Raw genomic sequence first — 27,736 nt, 5'->3', positions numbered from 1 at the left:
AAAAAAATGATGTCAGGATTTCTTTTTTCCCTCTATTGGGAATCATTGGGTCGGCTCCTTGTACTGTTATGGCTGGCAATCAGGCAACACAGCGTGCAGTAATCAGCGCACATACAGAGATCTGGCAATAACCAAAAACAATAGGACGAGCTCTGAGACGTGGAATCTCTGTAGACTGCAGTACCTGATCTATCCTCACACAACTATAAGCAGCAGTGGATTGCGCCTAACAACTACCTATGCAACTCGGCACTGCCTGAGGAGCTGACTAGCCTGAAGATAGAAATACAAGCCTGACTTACCTCAGAGAAATACCCCAAAGGAATAGGCAGCCCCCCACATATAATGACTGTTAGCAAGATGAAAAGACAAACGTAGGAATGAAATAGATTCAGCAAAGTGAGGCCCGATATTCTAGACAGAGCGAGGATAGCAAAGAGAACTATGCAGTCTACAAAAAACCCTAAAACGAAAACCACGCAAAGGGGCAAAAAGACCCACCGTGCCGAACTAACAGCACGGCGGTGCACCCCTCTGCTTCTCAGAGCTTCCAGCAAAAGACAATAGCAAGCTGGACAGAAAAAAACAGAAAACAAACTAGAAGCACTTATCTAGCAGCGCAGCAGGCCCAAGGAAAGATGCAGTAGCTCAGATCCAACACTGGAACATTGACAAGGAGCAAGGAAGACAGACTCAGGTGGAGCTAAATAGCAAGGCAGCCAACGAGCTCACCAAAACACCTGAGGGAGGAAGCCCAGAGACTGCAATACCACTTGTGACCACAGAAGTGAACTCAGCCACAGAATTCACAACAGCTAACTCAGGAGTTAAGGCAAGGGTGGAGGCCCCGCCATCTTCACCCTCAGATGTATCCCGGGGAGTAAGGCGAGCTAGGGCGCCCCCTAAAGTTAGGTACAGGGAAGGAGCCACTGGTCCCGAGTCACCCAACAGTGTTGTGACATAAACACTCACAGACTACTGCATACAGAACACTTCAACCACTACTCCCAACTACTCAGAGCAACATTTTCCTGGAAGAATATTCTTTCACTGGCAAGGAAGAAATGCCCAGAGCCAGTATATGTAGTGAGAGGAGATGATGTTAGCAGTTGCAGCTGGGAGCAACAACTTGTATGTTCCCAGCCAGCATGAAAAGAATCCTTAACCCGTTCAGCACTGATGGAAAGAAAATAGATTAAAAAAAGTCTCTAAAGAAGACCTGCGATTCATTACCCATTGTGACCTTCCATCTCCAGGCCTCCCAGGGGGACATGACACCCGTGTGACAACAATACTTTAACAGCTCAAAAAATCAAGTTGAATGAGTTGTACTCGCCATTATATTCAGCTCACCTTTCAGGTTTTTCTTTCTTGGCAACTTCCACATCAGTTGGACCAATGAATTCTCTCCATGTCGGGATCACATCGTCTTCTCCTGATTTAGCAATAATGAGCACATGACTTGGACCACTGGACATGAACTGCACCAGCTCCTGAAACTTCTCCTGTCCAAACAAATATCAATCATTTTAGTGATATGTCATTTAAATATTTTAGGAATAATTGTCTGATTTTTATCTCTAATTACTCAAAGCAGCCCTATATAGTACAAGTATCATAGAAATTTTGTAAAGCAGTGGAGCTGTGTATTGGCCTATATATTTGATCTCCAAAAAGCTTAGTTAGCAAGCCTGGGGATATACAGGTGCTTCTCACAAAATTAGAATATCAACTTTCCATTAATATGCTTGGATGCAACATTCTGTGAACAGCTTCTTTAGCAATTACCTTTTGAGGCTTACTCTCCTTGTGGAGTGTGTCAATGACAGGAGAGGTTTTCTTCTGATGACTCTTCCATGAAGGCCATGTCTGTTCAGGTGTCTCTGAACAGTAGAACAATGTACCACAACTACAGAGTCTGCTAAATCTTTCTGAAGGTCTTTTGCAGCCAAGCGGGTTTTCTGATTTGCCTCTTTATCAATCCTATGAGCAGCTGTCACGGAAATTTTGCTTGGTCTTCCAGACCTTATCTTGACCTCATTGTTCCTGTTAACTGCCATTTCTTAATTAGATTACAAACTGAGGAAAGGGCAACATGAAAACTATTTGCTGTCTTCTTATAGCATCCCCCTGCTTTGTGGGCCTCCACCATTTTCATTTTCAGAGTGATAAGCAGCTGCTGGTTTTTGGCAAAAAGTTAGAGGAAGCTGGGTTTTTATAAAGCTGGGATATTTGCATAATCTGTTTTTTTCTTAACGATGATAGTGAACAACCAACCCATAAATGTAGGCTTTTCCAAGTGAGGTGTTTATATTCACCCATGCATTCAGATATTAGCCATAGGTAAGTGTTCACACTGGGTAGTTAGGTCAGGGACCCATCAGATTCAGGAGAATACCTTGACGATGGTTGATGGGCTCACGCTATTTGGCCAAATTTTGTGCCAATCGTCTCGTGTATTTTTCCTAAATTTCAAAAGCCATTTTGCTATTCTCACTTCATGTATTTCACATTGACATGCTTTAACACAATTGAGTGCAACCATTTTCGTATTTTGATGATAGTCAACAAGCCATAACCCTAACAGGCAAATTAAAGTTTTAAACCTTGGTTATCTGGTTATCTGAGCAAACAAGGGTGCCTAAACTTTTGTAACAGCTCATTTTCCTTTTCGTAGTTTTTAAGAATGAAAACATTACAATACATATATATTTGTTTGCCCAAAATACAAAGGAAATGGCATCTTTAATTTTAGGCCTTTTAGAGATCATTTCATCTTCAACTTGCTTAACTGGTCATATTAACAGTAATTTTGATTGAGGTGCCCAAACTTTTAGATGCCACTGTAGGTCACAGAACAGGAATCATGCAGACAGGAAAACTGCATAAGAAAATAACGCTGAGAGCAGTGATACAACAGCAGGGTTTCCATTGGAAGGCCAACAATGCAGTCACATTCAGCTTCCCGTGTCTCACTGACTGCTTCTTATCACAGTGTGAACATCGAAACTCCTAATTGTTGGTGCCGTAAATCAGCTAATCCTGCTATCCGTTTGTACAGTCATAATAAGACTTCTAAAGCACAAACCAATATGCATGCCACATATGGAGCATCAATTCCACCTTGCAGGCAGTGTAAATCAGGGGTGTCAAACTGCATTCCTCGAGGGCTGCAAACAGGTCATGTTTTCAGGATTTCCTTGTACTGCACAGGTGATAATTTAATCACCTACACAAATAATGAGTTGGTGATTAAATTATCACCTGTGCAGTACAAGGAAATCCTGAAAACATGACCTGTTTGCAGCCCTCCAGGAATGCAGTTTGACACCCCTGGTGTAAATGATAGGTCCCCACCATAGCAGAGCGGTTGTGGTCTGTAAACACTAATATATATGTAGGTTTATAAAAGTTTTTATAACTTGCTGTAACAAGAACTTGTCTTACCTCTCCTGCTCTGTGCTTATAAAAATCTCTGGCTTCAGACTCCGTCATAGTTTTTTCTTCATTGGCCAAGATTTCAAACCCGGCTTCTTGTATCTGAAAAGTGCAATACGGTAATTGTGTTCCTCCAGGCAGCATTGGCAGACTTTACGCAGATTATTGTTCCCCTATCACCCCAGTATCAGTGAGCTGTGGGCAGGGAAGAATTCTAGTTTTCTGTACAACAGAATATGACAAATATTCATATTGTATAATAGACCGACACATGAAAACAAGGTACAACGTCCTTACCTTCATGATGATCTCATCTGCCTTTCCATGAGCAACAGCATCAGGTTTAATGATGGCCACTGTGTAAGATTTCCCTGATGGAACTACAACAGGATGGAGAAAATTAGGAAATTTACTCTTATGGCCCAAACATCTATAGAAAACTTTAAAAAGATGATTTTTTTGAGCTGCGCAAAAGATCTTTTCACTTGATGAACGAGCGTTTTTTTTCATTCATTGGATGATCGGCAGCCTGTTTACACTGCAACATAATAATGAAACAAACGTTTTGAAGAACGCTCATTCACGACTATCTTTCAGTAAATACAGCTTTGCAATGTCTATGTGCATACTTATGGGACAGAAAATGTCTCACAAAGCATGTCTCACAAACTTAATCTATGACTGCCTTCCTTACACACAATACTAATTAGACAGAGAATAGGAAAAGTCATTAAAATATGAATTCATCTCATAGTACAGAAGACAAAGCCAGGGCTTAGGCTGCCGTCACACTAGCAATATTTGGTCAGTATTTTACATCAGTATTTGTAAGCCAAAACCAGGAGTGGAACAAATAGAGGAAAAGTCTAAAGGTACCGTCACACTAGACGATATCGCTAGCGATCCGTGACGTTGCAGCGTCCTCGCTAGCGATATCGTCCAGTGTGACAGGCAGAAGCGATCAGGCCCCTGCTGTGATATCGCTGGTCGGGGAAGAAAGTCCAGAACTTTATTTGGTCGCTGGACTCCCCACAGACATCGCTGAATCGGCGTGTGTGACACCGATTCAGCGATGTCTTCACTGGTAACCAGGGTAAACATCGGGTAACTAAGCGCAGGGCCGCGCTTAGTAACCCGATGTTTACCCTGGTTACCATCCTAAAAGTAAAAAAAAACAAACAGTACATACTTACCTACAGCCGTCTGTCCTCCAGCGCTGTGCTCTGCACTCCTCCTGTACTGGCTGTGAGCGTCGGTCAGCCGGAAAGCAGAGCGGTGACGTCACCGCTCTGCTTTCTGGCCGCTGTGCTCACAGCCAGTACAGGAGGAGTGCAGAGCACAGCGCTGGAGGACAGACAGCCGAAGGTAAGTATGTAGTGTTTGTTTTTTTTTACTTTTAGGATGGTAACCAGGGTAAACATCGGGTTACTAAGCGCGGCCCTGCGCTTAGTTACCCGATGTTTACCCTGGTTACCGGCATCGTTGGTCGCTGGAGAGCGGTCTGTGTGACAGCTCTCCAGCGACCAAACAGCGACGCTGCAGCGATCCGGATCGTTGTCGGTATCGCTGCAGCGTCGCTAAGTGTGACGGTACCTTAACAGAAACATATGCACCACTTCTGCATTTATCACCCACTCCTGGTTTTGGCTTACAAATACTGATGTAAAATACTGACCAAATACTATTAGTGTGACGGCAGCCTTAAGCTGCATTTCCATTGCAAGCTAATTGTGATCGAACCCTGTTAAAAATGTTCGTTTCACGATTGTCTTGCAATATAAACAGGTTGCCGATCTAAGAGACTGAAGGGGGGATCAGGGAGCCATCAAACCAGGAGGAAGAGCTCTGACCAGTTCATAACTTTCTGCGGACCACTCAGATAGATAAAGGACTTACAGAAACTCTACAGGAGCAGAACATTTTTAATGAAGACTATTTAGAGAGTTGCATAACTTTGCATTTTGGAAGCAAATAAACAAAAATAAATTCTGAATGTAGAAGTACATAGCTTTAAAGCTTTATTTTAGTAATTCATTACACGGCTCACAGTCTTAGCCCTCTTTCACACTTCCGTTTTTTGCAATCCGTCGCAATCCGTCGGTTTGGGCAAAAAACGGATCCTGCAAATGTGCTCGCAGGATGCGTTTTTTGCCCATAGACTTGTATTAGCGACAGATTGCCACACGTCGCGTCCATCATGCAACGGATCCGTCGTGTTTTGGCGGACTGTCGTCACAAAAAAAGTTCAATGCAACTTTTTTGTGCGTTGCGTCTGCCATTTTCGACCGCGCATGCGTGGCCGCAACTCCGCCCCCTCCTCCCCGGACTGCAGAATGGGCAGCGGATGTGTTGAAAAAACTGCATCCGCTGCCCACGTCGTGCAGTAAATTCACAACGTACATCGGTACGTCGGCCCGACGCATTGCAATGGGCTCGTACCGACGGAAATGTGAAAGAGGCCTTACCGTGAACACCATTACTATTAACACCAAAGCACTCTGGAAAAAGCATTGTTGTAGGCCACAAACTCACATACTCATACTAATATACATCAGTCTTATGCCTGAAAGTGTCAAAATACTTATTTTCACTTACCCAGTTCATCATCGTCAGTCTGCGCTGGTATGGACAATTCCTCTTCCTCTTCCTCCATAAGTGCCTCATCTTTTATCTAGCAATTCATTAACGGTATAGTGAGTAGAGAACACTATTTTAGTCTTGATTTGTGTCATACATCATGCTGTGTACAATAGACACACTATACACATTTGCTCTATTTCTATATCTGTTGAACCTTTAAGGCCCCCTAAACATTAGACCAACGTTGGCTGAATCCGCCAAAATGGATGGATTTGTCCAATAGTCTAATGTCTACAGAGGCCCCTGACAGATGTTTTTTGCTGGAGATAAGGATCTGGCATGTTTAATTTTGTACTGCCAATCCTTTTGTTCTCTAAGCGATAAGCCGAGTCAGTGATTGTTGGCAGCGTCTCTCTCTTAAGGTACCGTTACACTAAACGATTTACCAACGATCACGACCAGCGATATGACCTGGCCGTGATCGTTGGTAAGTCGTTGTGTGGTCGCTGGGGAGCTGTCACACAGACAGCTCTCTCCAGCGACCAACGATCAGGGGAAAGACTTCGGCATCGTTGAAACTGTCTTCAACGATGCCGAAGTCCCCGGGTAACCAGGGTAAACATCGGGTTACTAAGTGCAGGGCCGCGCTTAGTAACCCGATATTTACCCTGGTTACCATTGTAAAAGTAAAAAAAAAAACCAGTACATACTCACATTCTGATGTCTGTCACGTCCTCCGGCGTCCACAGGGTTAAAACTACTTTCGGCAGGAGCGCTGCTAATGCACGCGCTCCAGCTGAGAGCTTCCCTGCACTGACTGTCAGTGCCGGCCGTAAAGCAGAGCACAGCGGTGACGTCACCGCTGTTACTGCCGGCGCTGACAGTCAGTGCAGGGAAGCTCTCCGCCAGAGCACATGCATTAGCAGCGCTCCTGCCGAAAGCAGTTTTCACCCTGTGGACGCCGGGGGACGTAACAGACATCGGAATGTGAGTATGTACTGTTTTTTTTTTTTTTTACTTTTACAATGGTAACCAGGGTAAATATCGGGTTACTAAGCGCGGCCCTGCGCTTAGTAACCCGATATTTACCCTGGTTACAAGTGAACATGCAGCGCCCCAAAGATCTGGTCGTTGCAGTATGACACTCTGCCACTAAGGGGAGTGATGGTACGTCTGATGGCACTGAAGGAATTCTACTGACCAGGTATCACCAGCACACATTACACTTCACACTCCGGCCACTAGGGGGAGCAAAAGGCTTTATTTATTGGGCCCCTCCTCACACTGGTAAAACTAGGGGTTGGATAGGAAGTTAGTCAGAAGCTGACTGGGTTGGATTCAGGCAACATCCTGTGGCAGGTGGTGTTGCAGGGAGAAGACACAGGGTGGTCCCTGTCAGGCGTGGGAACCTGGCAGGTGCCTAGCGAACAGAGCAGACCGTAACGGAGCCACGCCTGCACCTCCTTGCGGCGGTATCCTAAGAAAGAGACAAGAAAGGAAGGATATTGTGGAACAGTGTAAACGAGATCTAGCAAAAAGGAGAGCCAGTAGGAGTCGTGCCGTGAGACCGCGGCAACATCCTACTGAGGCGCGTAGCCGGGGGCCGGAACACCGCGGAAGTAACTGACTCTAGGCCTTACTTCAAACTCCCCAGGACAGTTAATTATAGGTTGGCTGTCTACCTTAAATTTCCTAAGAAGACATAGGGGGCAACATTGGGAGAGGGGCGTCTCTAGGGTCCCAGAAGACCTCCAAGCCTTCCCGTCATACGGGTGCGTCCTAGCCAAAACATACTGGGGGACGAGAAACTAGCAACATCTGGAACTAAAGAGAGAGAGAGCTGTAAAGAACGAACGAAACGAGAACAGCAGTTGTGAGGACTATTCCGAATGCTCAGCAGGGTAGCACTACAACACACAGGCGCTAGTGGTAGGCAACGATTTCCACCTGCAAAGGGAATTCTGGAAGTGCCCATCGGACCGGCCGGTCTCTGATAGCCCTGTTAAACGTGCTCTGGATTGAGGATCCTGAAGTCATCAGTAAAGAGACTGCAACCTTGTGTCCTCGTTATTGCCTGCACCTCACACCATCACCATCCACCTTATTGGGAAGCCCTGGGGACACACTTCACCTGTGGGAAGGTATACCATCCAGCTGCCATTCCATCACCCCAGCGGACCCCACAGCAGCGTCGGTCACCCTGACCGAACACCACAGGTGGCGTCACGAACCCCTGACAGACTGCACAACCTTTATTGGACGCCCCTTAGCAGGGTCGCGGACCGGGTCTAGCCACCGTGACAGCCTCAGAACCGAACCAGAGAGGCCCGGTACCGAGAACACGTGGCCCTGTGTCTGGGGCGATCCAAACACATCGCTGGATCGGCGTCACACACGCCGATCCAGCGATGACAGCGGGTGATCAGCGACCAAAAAAAGGTCCTGATCATTCCCCAGCAACCAACGATCTCCCAGCAGGGGCCTGATCGTTGGTCGCTGTCACACATAATGAGATCGTTAGCGGGATCGTTGCTACGTCACAAAAAGCGTGACGTTGCAATGATATCCTTAACGATATCGTTATATGTGAAGGTACCTTTAGAGAACGCAAGAAAGTTCAGCAGAGCAAGCGCTCCTGTGTATGGGAGAGTCAGGTGAGACACCTGCCAGCCGAACACTCAGATGGACCATCGTTTGGCAGACAGATATCTAAAGTGTATGGGCAGGGGGCTTTAGTTTTCCAAATTGACCTGCAATGATCTATAGCACATTCACAGGGTTTAAAGGGAAAATGTCACCTGAATTTGGCGGGACTGGTTTTGGGTCATATGGGCGGAGTTTTCGGGTGTTTGATTCACCCTTTCCTTACCCGCTGGCTGCATGCTGGCCGCAATATTGGATTGAAGTTCATTCTCTGTCCTCCATAGTACACGCCTGCGCAAGGCAATCTTGCCTTGCGCAGGCGTGTACTATGGAGGACAGAGAATGAACTTCAATCCAATATTTCGGCCAGCATGCAGCCAGAGGGTAAGGAAAGGGTGAATCAAACACCCGAAAACTCCGCCCATATGACCCAAAACCAGTCCCGCCAAATTCAGGTGACAGGTTCCCTTTAAAAATGCTGCCATAGGGATCGGCTAATAAAATCAACAGATGCATTGCCGTCCATGTTATAGAAGGATAGCTAAAGGCTGTCAGTAAAGGAACCACTCGTACAGAGTGACCCCTTTTATGGCTCATTGAGGTGGTTCTTTGTAAAGGATAACTTTTTATGATCTCCATATTCGCTAACAGAACACATGGACATGGATTCTCTTTTTAAGATTAACTTAAAATATATGAACCAAACAACAACTTCAGCAGCCGGCTATTTAAATCCTCTCTCTCATTGGCAGTTTTTGTATTTCTTACTAGTTTGGAGCACTATTAGTGGTGGTGCTGTCTAGTCATTGTTCCTGACTATTGATGAGCGAGTATGCTCATTACTCGAGTTTCTCCAAGCATGTTCGGATGGTCTCCGAGTATTTTGGCGTGCTTGGAGATTTAGTTTATGTCGATGCAGCTGCATGATTTGCGGTTGCTAGACAGATTGAATACATGTGGGGATTGCCTGTTTGTTAAGCAACCCCCACATGTATTCAAGCTGTCTAGCAGCCGCAAATCATGTAGCTGCATCGACAAACTAAATCTCCGAGCACGCCAAAATACGCAGAGGATACCCGAGCATGCTCAGAGAAACCCGAGTAACGAGCATACTCGCTCATCACTATTCCTGACACTTTTATCTAAACCCTATTGATCCTTGAACTTCCTGACCTACTAGACTTGATCTTGGCTTCCCTTGACTATGCTTTAGTCTCTGATTTTCTCCTTGTCTCTATCTTTCTGACCTAGCACACCTAAGACTTATTTTCCTCGATTCATTCTATTGCCAGCAGATATTCTGTGGATTCAACACAGAGCCCCCCTGAAGAGAAGACCAGATCTAGTGTTCTCTTGGGTCATGTTAACAAGTGCGACTGCTGTAGAATTTGTCCATCTGCTTTAAGTTGACAGATTTTTGACAGAAAGTGAATTCATGAAGCTGCCTCATTACCTTCTAGGGTAAAGAAGTATATAGAAGTCAGGAAAAAAGGGGATGCTGCATCTTCTAGAGCAGGGTTTCCCAAACTCCAGCCCTCAGGGCCTCAAACAGATCATGTTTTCTGGATTTCCTTAGTCCTTCACAGACGTGCGAGCCTGTGGCAATTTCTGGTGGCTTGATAATAATTCCATCACCTGTGCAATACTAAGGAAACCCTGAAAACATGACGTGTTGGGGGCCCTGAGGACTGAAGCTTGGGAAACACTGTTCCAAAGGCACAAAGGGTGCAGTAAGGGGTATGTATGAATTGGTCAGTGAGCACACAGCACACTTCTATCATTGCATCAGAAGGAGAGTGCTCTCTCAGAACGCATGGGAAAAAATGTAAATTTACATAACTATGTAATGAAAGGAAGGAAGTCCGCATTTATGACTATCCTAATTCAAGAATTAAAATGAAATATTCAACTTTAGTCCATTTCAAAATGTAAAATTTTACTGTGGTTATGAGGGCTCAAAAGTTCTCTTCACAAAAGGTTTAGGCTAGAAGTATACAGTGACTTTGGCAGCGACAGCCCAAAATTTGATCGGTGCTGCTACATCATGGCGCTATACACATGAATAGGGCCACATTGCGACATATACACTACTGTAGCCGGGAAAAGCAAGTTGCAAAACATCAGAATCGGTCGGGTTTTTTGCTGCTTGATTGTTGCGGTAGTATAGGTGTCACAATAAGCCCCAATTCACTATAGTTCTGTGATGCAGCAGTGGTATCAAGCAAAGTTCGGTCATTAAGCGGCCAAGTTTAATTACCGTATTTTGCGGATTATAAGACGCACCGGATTATAAGACGCACCCCAAATTTTGAGGAGGAAAAAAACTTTTTTTAATAAAATGATGGTGCTTCTTATAATCCATGTGTCTTATTGCTTACCGGGGATGGTGGCTGCGGTGAAGCGGGGTCCCAGTGTTGCCACTGGAAGAGGCAAGGGTGGTGCATTGCTGCAGGTTGGGATGAGGGGGTGTTCGGATGTGCGGTGCGAGTGTTGGGTGCTGCGGTTGTCCAGTGCTGCGGGGGCTCTGCCGCCAGCTTGTGAAAGCCCAGAGCCCCCGCAGTGGGGGTGGACTGGACGGTGGACTGGACTCCGGGAAAATGGCTGCCGGCCGGGGGCAACGCATGCACAGATAGAGATCTCGGCACCAAGATCTCGGGAAATGAGTACCGCACATCCGACCACCCTCATCCCAGCCTGCGGACGGTAAGGTATATCCGCATTATAAGACGCACCCCCATTTTCCCCCCAAACTTGAAAACCGCAAGAATATTGAATCTGTTTGTTTTTCTCGCAGATTATTTTTTAGCTCCATGATGTGAACAAAAATCTGTGCAATTTATTTTACTACTGAATGTGAAGAGGGGCATAAAATGTGGGTTTTTTTTTTTTTTTGCTTGTCCCGTATGTCAAATACTAACACATTTGACAAGGATTTAGGTATGGAAACCAAGCGAAATTCTCACCCTGTCTGGAAAGTGTGAATGGGCCCCAGCCCCAATCATATACATATAGAGATAAGTGTTTCTTACCACATTACGATCCAGACCGTGATTTATCACTTTCTTCTCTGCTTCCAGCTGTTCAATGATAGTTTTTTGCAGCAACGGAGCATTGGCCCCTCTGACTACTGCAACCAGATCCCCTCCCTGCCAAGACACAATACAAATGAATTACAATAATACAAATTAATAATGAGGAAAAGAGACAAGTGTTAATCATAATACACACAAGCACTTAGTTATGGTTAGATTTCAATATAAGACTTATCATTAGCATTCTCTGATTTGTCGATTTAATTGTTAAAGGGGTTCTCCTATGAACAAAGTTAATTTTAATCAACATTGTAATCAATAAATCTTTGAATAATCTTTGAATAATAATAGTGAAACACAGCCATTACACAGTACACAGCAGGGGCACATTTCTAAGATTATCTCAGCACAGGAACATTTTATTTAAACACATTCAATTGTGGAACTTATTGTTATTATTCCATATTCTGTTGAATACAATGTTGATTAAAATTAACTTTGTTCATGGAAAAACACCTTTAAAGAAGTATGCATCAGGTTACACTTTAGAGCAAATCTGTCACCCTCTCTTCCAGCTCAGACGGAGAGTCACCACTGCAGCCAATTAGAGGGTTTTTTTCTTTCATTTTAGGATCACCATAGGCTTCTTTATAATATAAAAGTCAACAGCTCCTTAAAATGGCAGAGAAATATGACTCAATATTATCAGTCTACTATACACATGATAGAGTGCTATCTATCTGTAGAATGTAAGTCTGCAAGGACAGGGTCCTCTCCCCTCTGTACTAGTCTGTCATTTTAAATTTGTTTACTGTAAACGATATCTATAACTCTGTATGTAACCCCTTCTCATGTACTGCACCATGGAATTAATGGTGCTATATAAATAAATAATAATAATAATAATCTGCACATACACATTGTGTCCATCATTAGTTAGTAAGATGGAAATGGGGAAGGAGGCAGGAGCTGGCATTAAGATTAAAAGGGTTGTTCGTTGTTCAATACCTAAAATGCCTTGTATAAATATTTATTTTCAAATACCCTACTCTTCTTCTTATATGTGGCTTTTTTACATTACTTCCAGAAATGTTTTGCTTGAGGGGAGTCTAAAACGGGACTGCGCCTCTGCGAATTCTATCACCCCCGCAATGAACAGGAAGTCATCAGGGCATCAGGGGGTGGTGCTGTGGTCACTTACCACAGCTACTTTTACCGCCATCCTCTGATGATATCTGGAATCAATTGCGGTGATAAAAAGCTATGTGAGAGGTGAGAGCAGCACCTGCACTTTTCTTCTGTCACAGCCAGCATGCAATTTATTTCTCTGAAACAGGACATCATCAGGGGCTGGTGATAGAAGCAGGGTGAGTGACACCAGCATCACCCCTGGTTTGTTTTAGGTTGGTGACAGAAGTTGTGAGGCGGCGCAGGTGTCATTAACCCTGAAACAAATCATATTCTGTGACATCCCATTTGAGACTCCCTTCAAACGAAACGACACAGGAAGTAAAACAAAAAAAAAAAAAAGAGACAGTTATAGGGAGTAACTGTATAGGGAGGATGGTAGGGAAATTTTACAATAAAGCAAATTACAAAAGTGGTTAGAGGTTAAATATTGATATTCATAAAGGGCATTATAGGTATCAAATAACCCATTCAAGCAAAGTTCCCAGACTGTTTTCACACTCCTTTAAATGACAGTTTTGCAGGCTGACCAGAAAAAAGATGGAGTGCAAATCTAGAAATTAAGTGGAGAGATTTATGTGACTAGTAGAGTGGGCCATTTGTCTGGCATGGCAGAACTATACAAATAACTTACAGCAAAGAAAAGAAAGGTAGGTTCACATTTGCCTCTGTATTTCTCAAGGGCATCAATGCTGTCAGCTTCAGCCTAATTAACAGAATACAATAATAATTAAAAAAAGCAAAATTCTGACACAAAGATGTCAGAAAATTATTGGACACACAAATAACTCTGCAAGTAGTAAATCACACACATATATATACAACAAAGTTGGGAAATCAAGGATATATCTAGCTGTGTTACTACTGGGTGTGCTACAATGTATAATCACAGTGATGTGACGTGGCACTACTGGGGTGGTGCTCAAGTAGGGTCCCAAACCAATTACTGTGATAAAGAAACTTGGCACTCAACCTTTGAAGAAATGAAGAAGACTTTAATGCAGTCAAAAACTGTAGTACTGAGTCCAGACGTTTCGGTCCAACAATGACCTTCATCAGTGTACCGACTGCTATTTGGTGCGAAGTAGAAATAAGGAGAAGCGAGACACTGTGTCCCCTTAGTATCCTATGATCAATTTCTTAGACTTAGGTTCCTTTGAGTCAGGCGGTGTTATTAATGGTGTAATATCCGTTGTGGTCTTATGCCTAATCTGATCTTTAAATAAGAGAGACATAGAGCACCCGCCGCACTTGCTGCGTGAGGTTATGTCGTTCCAATGTGGAGAAGCCTGGTTCGTGGTCTAACGCGGTGTCCGCCACTTGTTATGGGTTCATGTGTGTTTGCGTCTTTTTTCCGCCAAAGAACTTGCCACTTTCTCTTACTAACATTTATTGCAATGTTTGTCATACGCTTCTGTTCTTCTGGGCTACATGTATTAAATCCATCTTATGTTGTCGTTCTTACCACAGCAAACTGCAGGAGGTCATCCCCTAATTCATTTTTGATTTTTCGGAACAGGCTCACAGTTGTTTTGCAGGGTCCGCACCAGGCCTGATAAACATCCACCACTAAGAATAAAACACTGATAAGTAGAAATACGACACACTGAGAACACGAACTCAGACGTCTGTCGCACTTTGGCTCCTGGATTGGCACAATCCAGAGGTAGAAGAGGACCATGACAACAAGTGGACCTCACAAATAAAAAAAGAGTACAGCGGCACAAAAGATTAAATTCAATTTAATCAGATACAGTTAGGTCCATATATATTTGGACAGAGACAACATTTTTCTAATTTTGGTTATAGGCATTACCACACTGAGTTTTAAACAAAACAATTCAGATGCAGTTGAAGTTCAGACTTTCAGCTTTCATTTGAGGGTATCCACATTAAAATTGGATGAAGGGTTTAGGAGTTTCAGCTCCTTAACATGTGCCACCCTGTTTTCAAAGGGACCAAAAGTTATTGGAAAGATTCAATAATTTTAAATAAAATGTTCATTTTTAGTACTTGGGTTGAAAACCCTTTGTTGGCAATGACTGCCTGAAGTGTTGAACTCATGGACATCACCAAACGCTGTGTTTCCTCCTTTTTGATGCTCTGCCAGGCCTTCACTGCGGTAGTTTTCAGTTTCTGTTTGTTTGTGGGCCTTTCTGTCTGAAGTTTAGTCTTTAACAAGTGAAATGCATGCTCAATTGGGTTGAGATCAGGTGACTGACTTGGCCATTCAAGAATATTCCACTTCTTTGCTTTAATAAACTTCTGGGCTGCTTTGGCTTTATGTTTTGGGTCATTGTCCATCTGTAGTATGAAACGATGACCAATCAGTTTGGCTGCATTTGGCTGGATCTGAGCACACAGTATGTCTCTGAATACCTCAGAATTCATTCGGCTGCTTCTGTCCTGTGACACATCATCAATAAACACTAGTGACCCAGTGCCACTGGCAGCCATGCATGCCCAAGCCATCACACTGCCTCCGCCGTGTTTTACAGATGATGTGGTATGCTTTGGATCATGAGCTGTACCACGCCTTCGCCATACTTTTCTCTTTCCATCATTCTGGTAGAGGTTGATCTTGGTTTCATCTATCCAAAGAATGTTCCTCCAGAACTGTGCTGGCTTTTTTAGATGTTTTTTAACAAAGTCCAGTCTAGCCTTCTTATTCTTGATGCTTAAGAGTGGCTTGCACCGTGCAGTGAACTCTCTGTATTTACTTTCATGCAGACTTCTCTTTATGGTAGATTTGGATATTGATACGCCTACCTCCTGGAGAGTGTTGGTCACTTGTTTGGCTGTTGTGAATGGGTTTCTCTTCACCATGGAGATTATTCTGCGATCATCCACCACTGTTGTCTTCCGTGGGCGCCCAGGTCTTTTTGCATTGATGAGTTCACCAGTGCTTTCTTTCTTTCTCAGGATGTACCAAACTGTAGATTTTGCCACTCCTAATATTGCAGCAATTTCTCGGATGGGTTTTTTCTGTTTTCACAGCATAAGGATGGCTTGTTTCACCTGCATGGAGAGCTCCTTTGACCACATGTTTACTTCACAGCAAAACCTTCCAAATGCAAGCACCACACCTCAAATCAACTCCAGGCCTTTTATCTGTTTAATTGAGAATGACATAAAGAAGGGATTGCCCACACCTGTCCATGAAATAGCCTTGGAGTCAATTGTCCAATTACTTTTGGTCCCTTTAAAAACAGGGTGGCACATGTTAAGGAGCTGAAACTCCTAAACCCTTCATCCAATTTTAATGTGGATACCCTCAAATGAAAGCTGAAAGTCTGAACTTCAACTGCATCTGAATTGTTTTGTTTAAAATTCATTGTGGTAATGTCTATAACCAAAATTAGAAAAATGTTGTCTCTGTCAAAATATATATGGACCTAACTGTAGTCATCCATCCATACTTAGTGCATGTGGCGTCAGGCTTCAGCCTCACAACCCCAAACAGAGCGAGTCCAGATCTCCAACGGATAAATGTAATAGGATAATTCCTCTTTATTCCATTTTGTTGGAGAGCTCTGGTCTCGCACTTTTTGCAATAAGCTGACCCCATGATCAGCGCGTGCTGTGTGAGGTTCTACACCTGGATGAATCTGCAGGGGTATTTAGTAGGAAAGGCCCCCATAATTTATATTAAACAATACTTGGCTGAACCTGTGGAACCAACTTGCTATCTAACGTGTATGGCCACGTTCACATGTGCAATGTTTGGTGAGTTTTTTACCTCAGTATTTGTAAGCCAGAGCCAGGAGTGGGTGATAAATACAGAAGTGGTGACGTGTTTCTATTATACTTTTCCTCTGATTGTTCCACTCCTGGTTTTGGCTTACACATACTGAGGTAAAAAAAAACCTCACCAAATACTGAATCTGCGAATATGGATAATTCAAAAGTCCAAGTAAGCCGAGGCACCAAAAGGCAAATCTTTATAAAAAGTTCAAACTTTATACCATAATTTAAAAAAAAGACTACAGAAAAATGACAGGGCAACGTTTCGGCCATATCTGGCCTTTTTCAGGGCTTAAAAAATGATGCACAGATAGCACAACAATGCTTTATATATGTTCCATAATGAGTGGGCCCCTCTTCTTCCTCCTCACAGGGGCCCATCCAGGTAGGCACACAAGCGGTCTGACACATCAGATAAATAATAATATTTAAACCCATCATAAAAAATATATATATAAGCAGACAGTAGCTGTATAGAGAGGAGCATCACTTGAAGAAAATGTCACAAAACCAATGTGATGGAGTAAGGGTGGTTATCACAGGCGGATTATAATGAGGGCAATCTGGGCTACCATCCAGGGTCTGCGGCTCCGGAGTGCCCAAGGTCAGATAGCCCTCATTATAATGGTTTGTGCACCACTCCGCTGCTGACGATACACGATGGCAGCACAACTTCAGAGAAACTCCTGTCACCTGAGCGGTGACATGCCAGCACGATACTGTCATCAGCCAGCGCACGCCCCCATGTACGTGCCACAAGTACAAGTGGAGCCATGAGGTTCAGAGCAGGGCACCAGAAGAATGGAACCAAGGTATTTTTTTTATTAATAGGTATACGGGATGTGTGCCTATATATAGGAGGCTATGTCTGGGTTTATACTGTATTTAGGGAGCTATGTAGTGGCTCATGATGTATGTAGGGGTCTGTGTGTGGACTCATACTTTATATACAGGGCTATGTGGGGGCTCATACTGTATATAGGGTTCTGTGTTTGGGCTAATTTTGTATATAGGGGGCTATATGAGGGCTCAAACTGTATATAGGCGGCTGTGTGGGGGCTCATACTGTACGTAGGAGGAATATTGCATGGGCCTGTGACCTATTTTCCTCATTGCAGTGCGGTTTATGGTCTCCTTTTCTTGTTCTGATTGAAGGAATGCCATGATGAATCCTTGAATGACCAAAAGAGGGGGAAACGCATTGGATAATGCCATAGAGCTAAGTACACAACTGTTCAGGCCATATAGGGTCTATATATACAGCTCTGGCCTAAATTTAAAAAAAAAACATTCTCCAGACCTGAGCCCCATTGAAAACCTCTGGATTGTAATCAAAAGGAAGATGGGTAATCACAAGCCATCAAACTAAGAAGAACTGCTTACATTTATGTACCAGGAGTGGCATAAGGTCACCCAGAAGCAGTGTGAAAGCCTGGTGGAAAGCATGCCAAGACGCATGAAAGCTGTGATTAAAAATCATGGGTATTCCACAAAATATTGATTTCTGAACTCTGCCTGAGCTAAAACATTAGTATTGTTGTTTCTAAATTATTATGAACTTGTTTTCTTTGCATTTGAGGTCTCAAAGCATTTGTTTGTTTTTTAAATTTTGACCATTTTTCTTTGTCAGAAAAAAATGCTAAATTTATTGCTTGGAAATTCGGAGACATGTTGTCAGAAGTTTATAGACTAAAGAACAATTTACATTTTACTCAAAAATATAAATATAAAGAGAAAAATAAGACAAACTGAACTTTTTGCAGTGGTCTCTTAATTTTTGCCAGAGCTGCATATATATATGATAGTCCATGTCCATAGAAACATGACTATGAGGTATACGGATGTTTTTTGGTATACTTGTGCTGCCACTTGACTGGCCATTTATGATCTGAAGGGTTATTCTTTGTTAGACAAGGGCATCATATATGTTTCTTCTTGTACTGTTCTGGTCAGATTGTTGAAAAATATTGATGATAAATATAAACCCCTCAGCCCACTAGAATCTATATTGTATATATTTATATATGTTCATTACAATTTATTTGATCACCTATTGAGGATGCGTGGTCTGTTGTAGTGGTAGGGCTACACAAATAAAGAAATGTTTAGGTTTTTTTGTTATGGTGTACATGTATAAGGACCCCATAGGTTGGTTGCTTTGGATGTTGACTGACCTGGCTGTGCGCTGGCTCATATAGTATGTAGGGGGCTATGTGGTGGGTCATACTGCATATAGGGGGATGTTGGCATATTGATTCTTCTCAATATTACGTCATACAATTATTCATAATTTTTTTATATTAATATTGAGCAAAATTCATTGTTCAGCCTCCACAATAGTCACAGTCTGCCATATGGCCACTTGGGAAAATTAATCTCCCACCCTTGCTCTATTATGCATAGCACTATGTTATTTCTGGTTAGTGCACCAGAGCACCTGTGTGTTACTCACACGATCTATCACATGATCTATCACATGACCTATCAAAGGGGATCATGTAATATGTCGCGTGATACATCGGGTACCTGTGGAGGGGGAGGGAGCAAGGTCTTACCTTCTAAATTGCCCAATGCCCTGGCAACTCTTAATCCTCCCCTGGTGGTTATCATAGTCCACCTAATAGAACTATTCCCATTATCTTATGTTGAATTAAAATTAGGCATGCGATAATTAACATATCTCATTTGCACAAATAGGTAATGGTGGTGAAGGTGTCTTGTATGATAGGCCCCTTCACATTAAGCGACGCTGCAGCGATACCGACAACGATCCGGATCGCTGCAGCGTCGCTGTTTGGTCGCTGGAGAGCTGTCACACAGACCGCTCTCCAGCGACCAACGATGCCGGTAACCAGGGTAAACATCGGGTTACTAAGCGCAGGGCCGCGCTTAGTAACCCAATGTTTACCCTGGTTACCATCCTAAAAGTAAAAAAAAACAAACAGTACATACTTACCTACAGCCGTCTGTCCTCCAGCGCTGTGCTCTGCACTCCTCCTGTACTGGCTGTGAGCACAGCGGCCGGAAAGCAGAGCGGTGACGTCACCGCTCTGCTTTCCGGCTGCCCGGCGCTCACAGCCAGTACAGGAGGAGTGCAGAGCACAGCGCTGGAGGACAGACGGCTGTAGGTAAGTATGTAGTGTTTTTTTTTTTTTTTACTTTTAGGATGGTAACCAGGGTAAACATCGGGTTACTAAGCGCGGCCCTGCGCTTAGTTACCCGATGTTTACCCTGGTTACCAGTGAAGACATCGCTGGATCGGTGTCACACACGCCGATCCAGCGATGTCAGCAGGAGTCCAGCGACGAAAGAATGTTCTGGACTTTATTCAGCGACCAACGATCTCCCAGCAGGGGCCTGATCGTTGGTCGCTGTCACACATAACGATTTTATTAACGATATCGTTGCTACGTCACAAAAAGCAACGATATCGTTAACAATATCGTTATGTGTGAAGGTACCTTAAGGCTACTTTCACACATCAGGTTTTCAGTGTCAGGCTAAAGGTACCTTCACACATAACGATATCGTTAACGATATCGTTGCTTTTTGTGACGTAGCAACGATATCGTTAAGGAAATCGTTATGTGTGACAGCGACCAACGATCAGGCCCCTGCTGGGAGATAGTTGGTCGCTGAACAAAGTCCAGAACTTTATTTCGTCGCTGGACTCCTGCTGACATCGCTGAATCGGCGTGTGTGACACCGATCCAGCGATGTCTTCACTGGTAACCAGGGTAAACATCGGGTAACTAAGCGCAGGGCCGCGCTTAGTAACCCGATGTTTACCCTGGTTACCAGCGTAAAAGTAAAAAAAAAAAACAGTACATACTTACCTACCGCTGTCTGTCCCCGGCGCTCTGCTTCTCTGCACTCCTCCTGTACTGGCTGTGAGCGTCGGTCAGCCGGAAAGCAGAGCGGTGACGTCACCGCTCTGCTTTCCGGCCGCTGTGCTCACAGCCAGTACAGGAGGAGTGCAGAGAAGCAGAACGCCGGGGACAGACAGCGGTAGGTAAGTATGTAATGTTTTTTTTTTTAACTTTTACGCTGGTAACCAGGGTAAACATCGGGTTACTAAGCGCGGCCCTGCGCTTAGTAACCCGATGTTTACCCTGGTTACCCGGGGACTTCGGGATCGTTGGTCGCTGGAGAGCGGTCTGTGTGACAGCTCTCCAGCGACCAAACAGCGACGCTGCAGCAATCCGGATCGTTGTCGGTATCGCTGCAGCGTCGCTTAATGTGAAGGGGCCTTAAATCCGGCGAATGTTGGAAAAACTGGATCCGGCGCAGATTGTGAAAAACTGATGCGACGGATCAGTTTTTTTGACGGATCCAGCTAGCCTATCTAGATTATTGGATAAAAAAAAAAATTGGAGCATGATCAGTTTAAAATAACGGATCAGGCCGCCGGATCCGCCTTTTTCTGGATCCGGCACCTTCCGGCTCCCATAGGCTTCCATTCTAGCAAACAGCTGGAAACGGCGGATCCGGCGCTTCAGGCTTTTTCGCCGGCGACAAAAAACATTGCAGTGGACATTTTTTCAAGAAACCGGAAGCGGCAGATTTGCCGGATCCAGCAAAAACCAGACGAAACGCAATGTCATCCGGTGCAATCCGGCACTAATACAAGTCTATGAAAAAAAAACCTGATCCGGCGGCAACATTCGCCTGATCTGGTTTTTTGAAATTTAGCCAGATTTAGCCTGATGGCGAAAACCTGATGTGTGAAAGTAGCCTAAAAGGCAGACTGCATAGGAATTGCACTGCTCATGCTGGACAATCGGCTACGTTCCCACCAAGAGATTTTGGTAAGTTTTTGCAGATTTTCTCACCATTTCTGCACCCATTAAGCAAAATAGGTTACCGTACTTGCATTTAAAAAAAAAAGAATACGCGGCATAAAATTCTCATCAAGGGAACATAGTATTAGTCTCTGTGCATTAAGCCTTACAGTAAATATCTTTGCTTCCCGTGTCTGGTCATTTCTAGGATAGGACGAATGGCGAGAAATTAGTGACCCGTGGCTCCTTGTTCTGTACAAGCTCTGAAATGGAAGCCTGATCTCAGTGACTGTTCTCGCTGATAACCGGCAGCAGGGTCATCCGTACTGTGGGGTATCAGCAAAAATCAAAATCTTGGCTTAGAAAAAATATTATACTGCATTGTCCTGGGCTACAATTGTTTTCTTGTGAAAGTGGAGGTCTGTAATAAGGTAAAGGTCTAATTTTACTGTTTCACCTCCCTGGACATAATAATGATATCTCCATCTTACCTATTATTCCTTTGGTGGATAGTACCTCCTCCCATTGTTCCTGATTATTTATGATTATCTGAAAAGACGCAAAAATAGATTAGATAATATGCTATATGTCTAAAAACAATGGAAACTGAGACTGTAAATGTTCTCTTTATTTAAAGGGGATCTGTCAGCTGATTATGCTGGAAAGCAAAGTTTGTGAACAGGTCCACTCTTCTGATACCCAAAACGCCATAAAAACGATGGGAAAATAATCATGAGTGGAGCTCTCCCCCCAGCCCTCCTTCGGCCTCATTCAGACATCAGTGTTTTTATGTATGCAAAATATTTGCACTAGTATCACCAGTAGTTTGGATCCTCCTGTGATCAGTGTTTGGTCACGTCACTGTATCATCAGTGGTGGTCAGTGTGTCATCAGTGTCTAATCAGTATTTGCTTGTCTGTGGATGGATACCATGCTTGGCATAGGTGGTTTTCCTTTATTGGATGTTTCCTTTATTGGATGCTGCCCTTCCCGTGGTTGTTCCTTCCCGGGGAAAGACCTGGCTATTCATTGCTTGCGTTGAGAAACACAAGATGGTGTCTCCGCAGCTTACATTACATGCATTTGCATATTTCCCATAAGGGATGGGGGCAGTGTTCTGGAATCACTGCGTTGAGAAACACGTGATGGTGTCTCCGCGGTGTCGGATGTTTTGGTCTCCCCGAGGTCATTCATCTGTACCTTCACAGTATTTGCTTGTGTCATCAGTGGTGGTTGGTGTGTTATCAGTGGTGGTCAGAGTGTGTCATCAGTGGTGGTCAGTGTGCACTCCGTGTTTGGTCAGTGTGTCATCATTGGTGGTCAGTGTACACTCCGTGTTTGGCCAGTGTGTCATCAGTGGTGGCCAGTGTGTCATCAGTGGTGGTCAGTGTGTCATCAGTGGTGGTCAGTGTGCACTCCGTGTTTGGTCAGTGTGTCATCATTGGTGGTCAGTGTGCACTCCGTGTTTGGCCAGTGTGTCATCAGTGGTGGCCAGTGTGTCATCAGTGGTGGTCAGTGTGTCATCAGTGGTGGTCAGTGTGTCATCAGTGGTGGTCGTCAGTGTTTGGCCAGTGTGTCATCAGTGGTGGTCAGTGTGCACTCCGTGATTGGCCAGTGTGTCATCAGTGGTGGCCAGTATGTCATCAGTGGTGGTCAGTGTGTCATCAGTGGTGGCCAGTATGTCATCAGTGGTGGCCAGTATGTCATCAGTGGTGGTCAGTGTGTCATCAGTGGTGGTCAGTGTGTCATCAGTGGTGGTCAGTGTTTGGCCAGTGTGTCATCAGTGGTGGTCAGTGTTTGGTCAGTGTGTCATCAGTGGTGGTCAGTGTGCACTCCGTGTTTGGCCAGTATGTCATCAGTGGTGGTCAGTGTGTCATCAGTGGTGGTCAGTGTTTGGCCAGTGTGTCATCAGTGGTGGTCAGTGTGCACTCCGTGTTTGGCCAGTATGTCATCAGTGGTGGTCAGTGTGTCATCAGTGGTGGTCAGTGTTTGGTCAGTGTGTCATCAGAGGTGGTCAGTGTGCACTCCGTTTTTGGCCAGTGTGTCATCAGTGGTGGTCAGTGTTTGGTCAGTGTGTCATCAGAGGTGGTTAGTGTGCACTCCGTGTTTGGCCAGTGTGTCATCAGTGGTGGCCAGTGTGCACTCTGTGTTTGGCCAGTGTGTCATCAGTGGTGGCCAGTGTGCACTCTGTGTTTGGCCAGTATGTCAATAGTGGTGGTCAGTGTGTCATCAGTGGTGGTCAGTGTTTGGTCAGTGTGTCATCAGTGGTGGCCAGTGTGTCATCAGTGCTGGTCAGTGTGTCATTAGTGGTGGTCAGTGTTTGGTCAGTGTGTCATCAGTGGTGGTCAGTGTGCACTCCGTGTTTGGCCAGTGTGTCATCAGTGGTGGCCAGTGTGTCATCAGTGGTGGTCAGTGTTTGGTCAGTGTGTCATCATTGGTGGTCAGTGTGTAATCCATGTTTGGTCAGTGTGGCCCTTGTCATTTGTGCTGCTGGAAAAAGACGGACAAGTGAACAGCTCCATAGATTATAATGGGTACATGTTCTATCCATGAAAAACACAGAACACGTATGTGCACCCTGGATGTGTGCATGAGGCCTTACAGTCATTGACAGGCTCTATATTGCAGGTAAGGGACGACTGAAATCCTCCCGTGCTCACATTATAACCTTCCGGGCACATTGGCACAGCAGTGTTGACGTTGCTCCTATGAGGTCAGTAGGCAGCCATGGGACCTTTGCAGTGGGGAATTCTATTGAGCTGTATATAGCAGTCAGAATGCATCATTTAAAGTCTGGCAACCCCTTTAAACAATAAAAAATCCATGTATATGAAAACCTGGACCACAATACATGACTTATGGGATGGAGTCCGAGGAGGAAATGAAAGGGAACGCCCCGATTTTCAGCTATTTGTATTTCATGTGTCCATGTTTACTATCGGTGCGACGTCTCCTGTATATTAATCTGTAAACATGGGACCGCGCTGGGGCGACACACGGTGCCATCTGAGACCCATGTATCTGACTGGGTGAGACTGATCCGTGACTCGTGTCAGAACCTGACAGGCCTCCATTCTAGAGTGGACAATCAGACTGTAAAGTGTCGCGGACATGTGATCAGCGCCCTAGAACGGACAGGGGCCCCCTTGTGTGCGACAAACAGCCGTCCGCCAGAGGCCTCACTTCTGCGGAGGGAATAACGTCTCTCTCTGGCGGATTCCTGGCTGAATCGTGCCCAGATGACGCTCACAACAGTGAATATGGCCATTTCTATGTAAACCCACTTGCTCTTCATATGCTAAGGCTTTTGCTTGTCTTTAACCCTTTCAGGTTTCCAAAGGCGCCAAGCAATTAATAGGAGGGAGCGCTCCATTGTTCAGACGTTTTCTGTTCTGAAGCCGCTCTGTACCTTACAATAATACAAGGCAATGGGACAGCTCAGAAACGTCAAAAAGTGTTCAAGAACCAACAAAAAAACCCAAATGCTAAAAAAGGGTCTTCAGGGAAAAAAACGCTGCTGCTTCCTGATGTTTAAAAAAAGACATCGTGTGAACATAGGTCAGAACCGCAGTCTGCAGGTGCACAGATGGCAACCAGATATGGACCCATTCATGCCCAGATGTCGGCTCCTATCGGTCTGCCTGTGTATCTCTCACCTGCAGGATAATGTCCTTCTTCTTACCGGCCATGTCTGCAGCGCAGCCGTCGCCTCGTACACAGCGCGCTCCGTCTCCTAGGAGAAACAACAACGCTAGCTCTGGGTCTCCATGACAACACAAGTAAACGCCTCACTGAGCCGCAGCCAATGGAGGAGAAGTGGAGGAGGGGCATGAGAAAACAGCGCTTTCCAAGCAGCACCGGAAATAGCAGGCGTTCTCTAATCTGCTTCCTGCCCTGCTGCGTGTGTGTGACAGGGAGGAGGTGCCCTGCTGTGTGTGACAGGGAGGAGGTGTCCTGCTGTGTGACAGGGAGGAGGTGCCCTGCTGTGTGACAGGGAGGAGGTGTCCTGCTGTGTGACAGGGAGGAGGTGTCCTGCTGTGTGACAGGGAGGAGGTGTCCTGCTGTGTGACATGGAGGAGGTGCCCTGCTGTGTGACAGGGAGGAGGTGCCCTGCTGTGTGTGACAGGGAGGAGGTGTCCTGCTGTGTGTGACAGGGAGGAGGTGCCCTGCTGTGTGTGACAGGGAGGAGGTGTCCTGCTGTGTGTGACAGGGAGGAGGTGTCCTGCTGTGTGACATGGAGGAGGTGCCCTGCTGTGTGTGACAGGGAGGAGGTGTCCTGCTGTGTGTGACAGGGAGGAGGTGTCCTGCTGTGTGACAGGGAGGAGGTGCCCTGCTGTGTGACAGGGAGGAGGTGTCCTGCTGTGTGACAGGGAGGAGGTGTCCTGCTGTGTGTGACAGGGAGGAGGTGTCCTGCTGTGTGTGACAGGGAGGAGGTGTCCTGCTGTGTGACAGGGAGGAGGTGCCCTGCTGTGTGACAGGGAGGAGGTGTCCTGCTGTGTGACAGGGAGGAGGTGTCCTGCTGTGTGTGACAGGGAGGAGGTGTCCTGCTGTGTGACATGGAGGAGGTGCCCTGCTGTGTGACAGGGAGGAGGTGTCCTGCTGTGTGACAGGGAGGAGGTGTCCTGCTGTGTGACAGGGAGGAGGTGTCCTGCTGTGTGACAGGGAGGAGGTGTCCTGCTGTGTGACAGGGAGGAGGTGCCCTGCTGTGTGACAGGGAGGAGGTGTCCTGCTGTGTGACAGGGAGGAGGTGTCCTGCTGTGTGACAGGGAGGAGGTGTCCTGCTGTGTGACATGGAGGAGGTGCCCTGCTGTGTGACAGGGAGGAGGTGCCCTGCTGTGTGTGACAGGGAGGAGGTGTCCTGCTGTGTGTGACAGGGAGGAGGTGCCCTGCTGTGTGTGACAGGGAGGAGGTGACAGGGAGGAGGTGCCCTGCTGTGTGACAGGGAGGAGGTGCCCTGCTGTGTGTGACAGGGAGGAGGTGTCCTGCTGTGTGACAGGGAGGAGGTGCCCTGCTGTGTGTGACAGGGAGGACGTGCCCTGCTGTGTGACAGGGAGGAGGTGCCCTGCTGTGTGACGGAGGAGGTGTCCTGCTGTGTGACAGGGAGGAGGTGCCCTGCTGTGTGACAGGGAGGAGGTGCCCTGCTGTGTGTGATATGGAGGAGGTGTCCTGCTGTGTGGCATGGAGGAGGTGCCCTGCTGTGTGTGACAGGGAGGAGGTGCCCTGCTGTGTGTGACAGGGAGGAGGTGCCCTGCTGTGTGACAGGGAGGAGGTGCCCTGCTGTGTGTGACAGGGAGGAGGTGCCCTGCTGTGTGACATGGAGGAGGTGTCCTGCTGTGTGTGACATGGAGGAGGTGCCCTGCTGTGTGTGACATGGAGGAGGTGTCCTGCTGTGTGACAGGGAGGAGGTGTCCTGCTGTGTGTGACAGGGAGGAGGTGTCCTGCTGTGTGTGACATGGAGGAGGTGCCCTGCTGTGTGTGACATGGAGGAGGTGCCCTGCTGTGTGTGACAGGGAGGAGGTGTCCAGCTGTGTGTGACAGGGAGGAGGTGCCCTGCTGTGTGTGACAGGGAGGAGGTGTCCTGCTGTGTGACAGGGAGGAGGTGTCCTGCTGTGTGTGACAGGGAGGAGGTGTCCTGCTGTGTGTGACATGGAGGAGGTGCCCTGCTGTGTGTGACATGGAGGAGGTGCCCTGCTGTGTGTGACAGGGAGGAGGTGCCCTGCTGTGTGACATGGAGATGGAGAAGGTGCCCTGCTGTGTGTGATATGAAGGAGGTGCCCTGCTGTGTGTGACAGGGAGGAGGTGCCCTGCTGTGTGACATGGAGATGGAGAAGGTGCCCTGCTGTGTGTGACATGGAGGAGGTGTCCTGCTGTGTGACAGGGAGGAGGTGCCCTGCTGTGTGACAGGGAGGAGGTGCCCTGCTGTGTGACATGGAGGAGGTGCCCTGCTGTGTGTGACATGGAAGAGGTGTCCTGCTGTGTGACAGGGAGGAGGTGCCCTGCTGTGTGACAGGGAGGAGGTGCCCCGCTGTGTGTGACAGGGAGGAGGTGCCCTGCTGTGTGTGACAGGGAGGACGTGCCCTGCTGTGTGTGACAGGGAGGAGGTGTCCTGCTGTGTGTGACAGGGAGGAGGTGCCCTGCTGTGTGTGACAGGGAGGAGGTGCCCTGCTGTGTGTGACATGGAGGAGGTGCCCTGCTGTGTGTGACAGGGAGGACGTGCCCTGCTGTGTGACAGGGAGGAGGTGTCCTGCTGTGTGTGACATGGAGGAGGTGCCCTGCTGTGTGTGACATGGAGGAGGTGCCCTGCTGTGTGTGACAGGGAGGAGGTGTCCT

At 46.1% G+C, this 27,736-nt stretch overlaps 1 protein-coding gene across 2 annotated transcripts in view; it reads right to left on the bottom strand.

Moving 5' to 3' along the window:
* Positions 1 to 25,334, bottom strand: part of NME9 (NME/NM23 family member 9) — an 82,901-nt gene extending 57,567 nt beyond the window's left edge. The window contains exons 1-9 of one of the 2 annotated variants that reach the window (XR_011314657.1): positions 25,063 to 25,166; positions 21,898 to 21,955; positions 14,347 to 14,450; positions 13,516 to 13,587; positions 11,691 to 11,807; positions 6,034 to 6,109; positions 3,736 to 3,818; positions 3,448 to 3,540; positions 1,354 to 1,505 (exon numbers count right to left, since the gene is read on the bottom strand). Coding sequence is in view for 1 of the 2 variants with exons in the window: in XM_069733557.1 (XP_069589658.1) it covers positions 1,354 to 1,505; positions 3,448 to 3,540; positions 3,736 to 3,818; positions 6,034 to 6,109; positions 11,691 to 11,807; positions 13,516 to 13,587; positions 14,347 to 14,450; positions 21,898 to 21,955; positions 25,063 to 25,095 (788 nt within the window). In the remaining variant the exon portion in view is untranslated. Of the gene's footprint in view, positions 1 to 1,353; positions 1,506 to 3,447; positions 3,541 to 3,735; positions 3,819 to 6,033; positions 6,110 to 11,690; positions 11,808 to 13,515; positions 13,588 to 14,346; positions 14,451 to 21,897; positions 21,956 to 25,062 lie in introns of both variants that reach the window. The other variant, XM_069733557.1, reaches the window with a different exon arrangement.
* Between the last annotated feature and the right edge of the window lie 2,402 nt (positions 25,335 to 27,736).

Source organism: Ranitomeya imitator, chromosome 7 (assembly GCF_032444005.1).
Source record: "Ranitomeya imitator isolate aRanImi1 chromosome 7, aRanImi1.pri, whole genome shotgun sequence".
Classification (NCBI taxonomy): Eukaryota; Metazoa; Chordata; class Amphibia; order Anura; family Dendrobatidae; genus Ranitomeya; species Ranitomeya imitator.
Note: the sequence above shows the minus strand (reverse complement) of the source record. Positions and strands in the feature narration are given on the sequence as shown.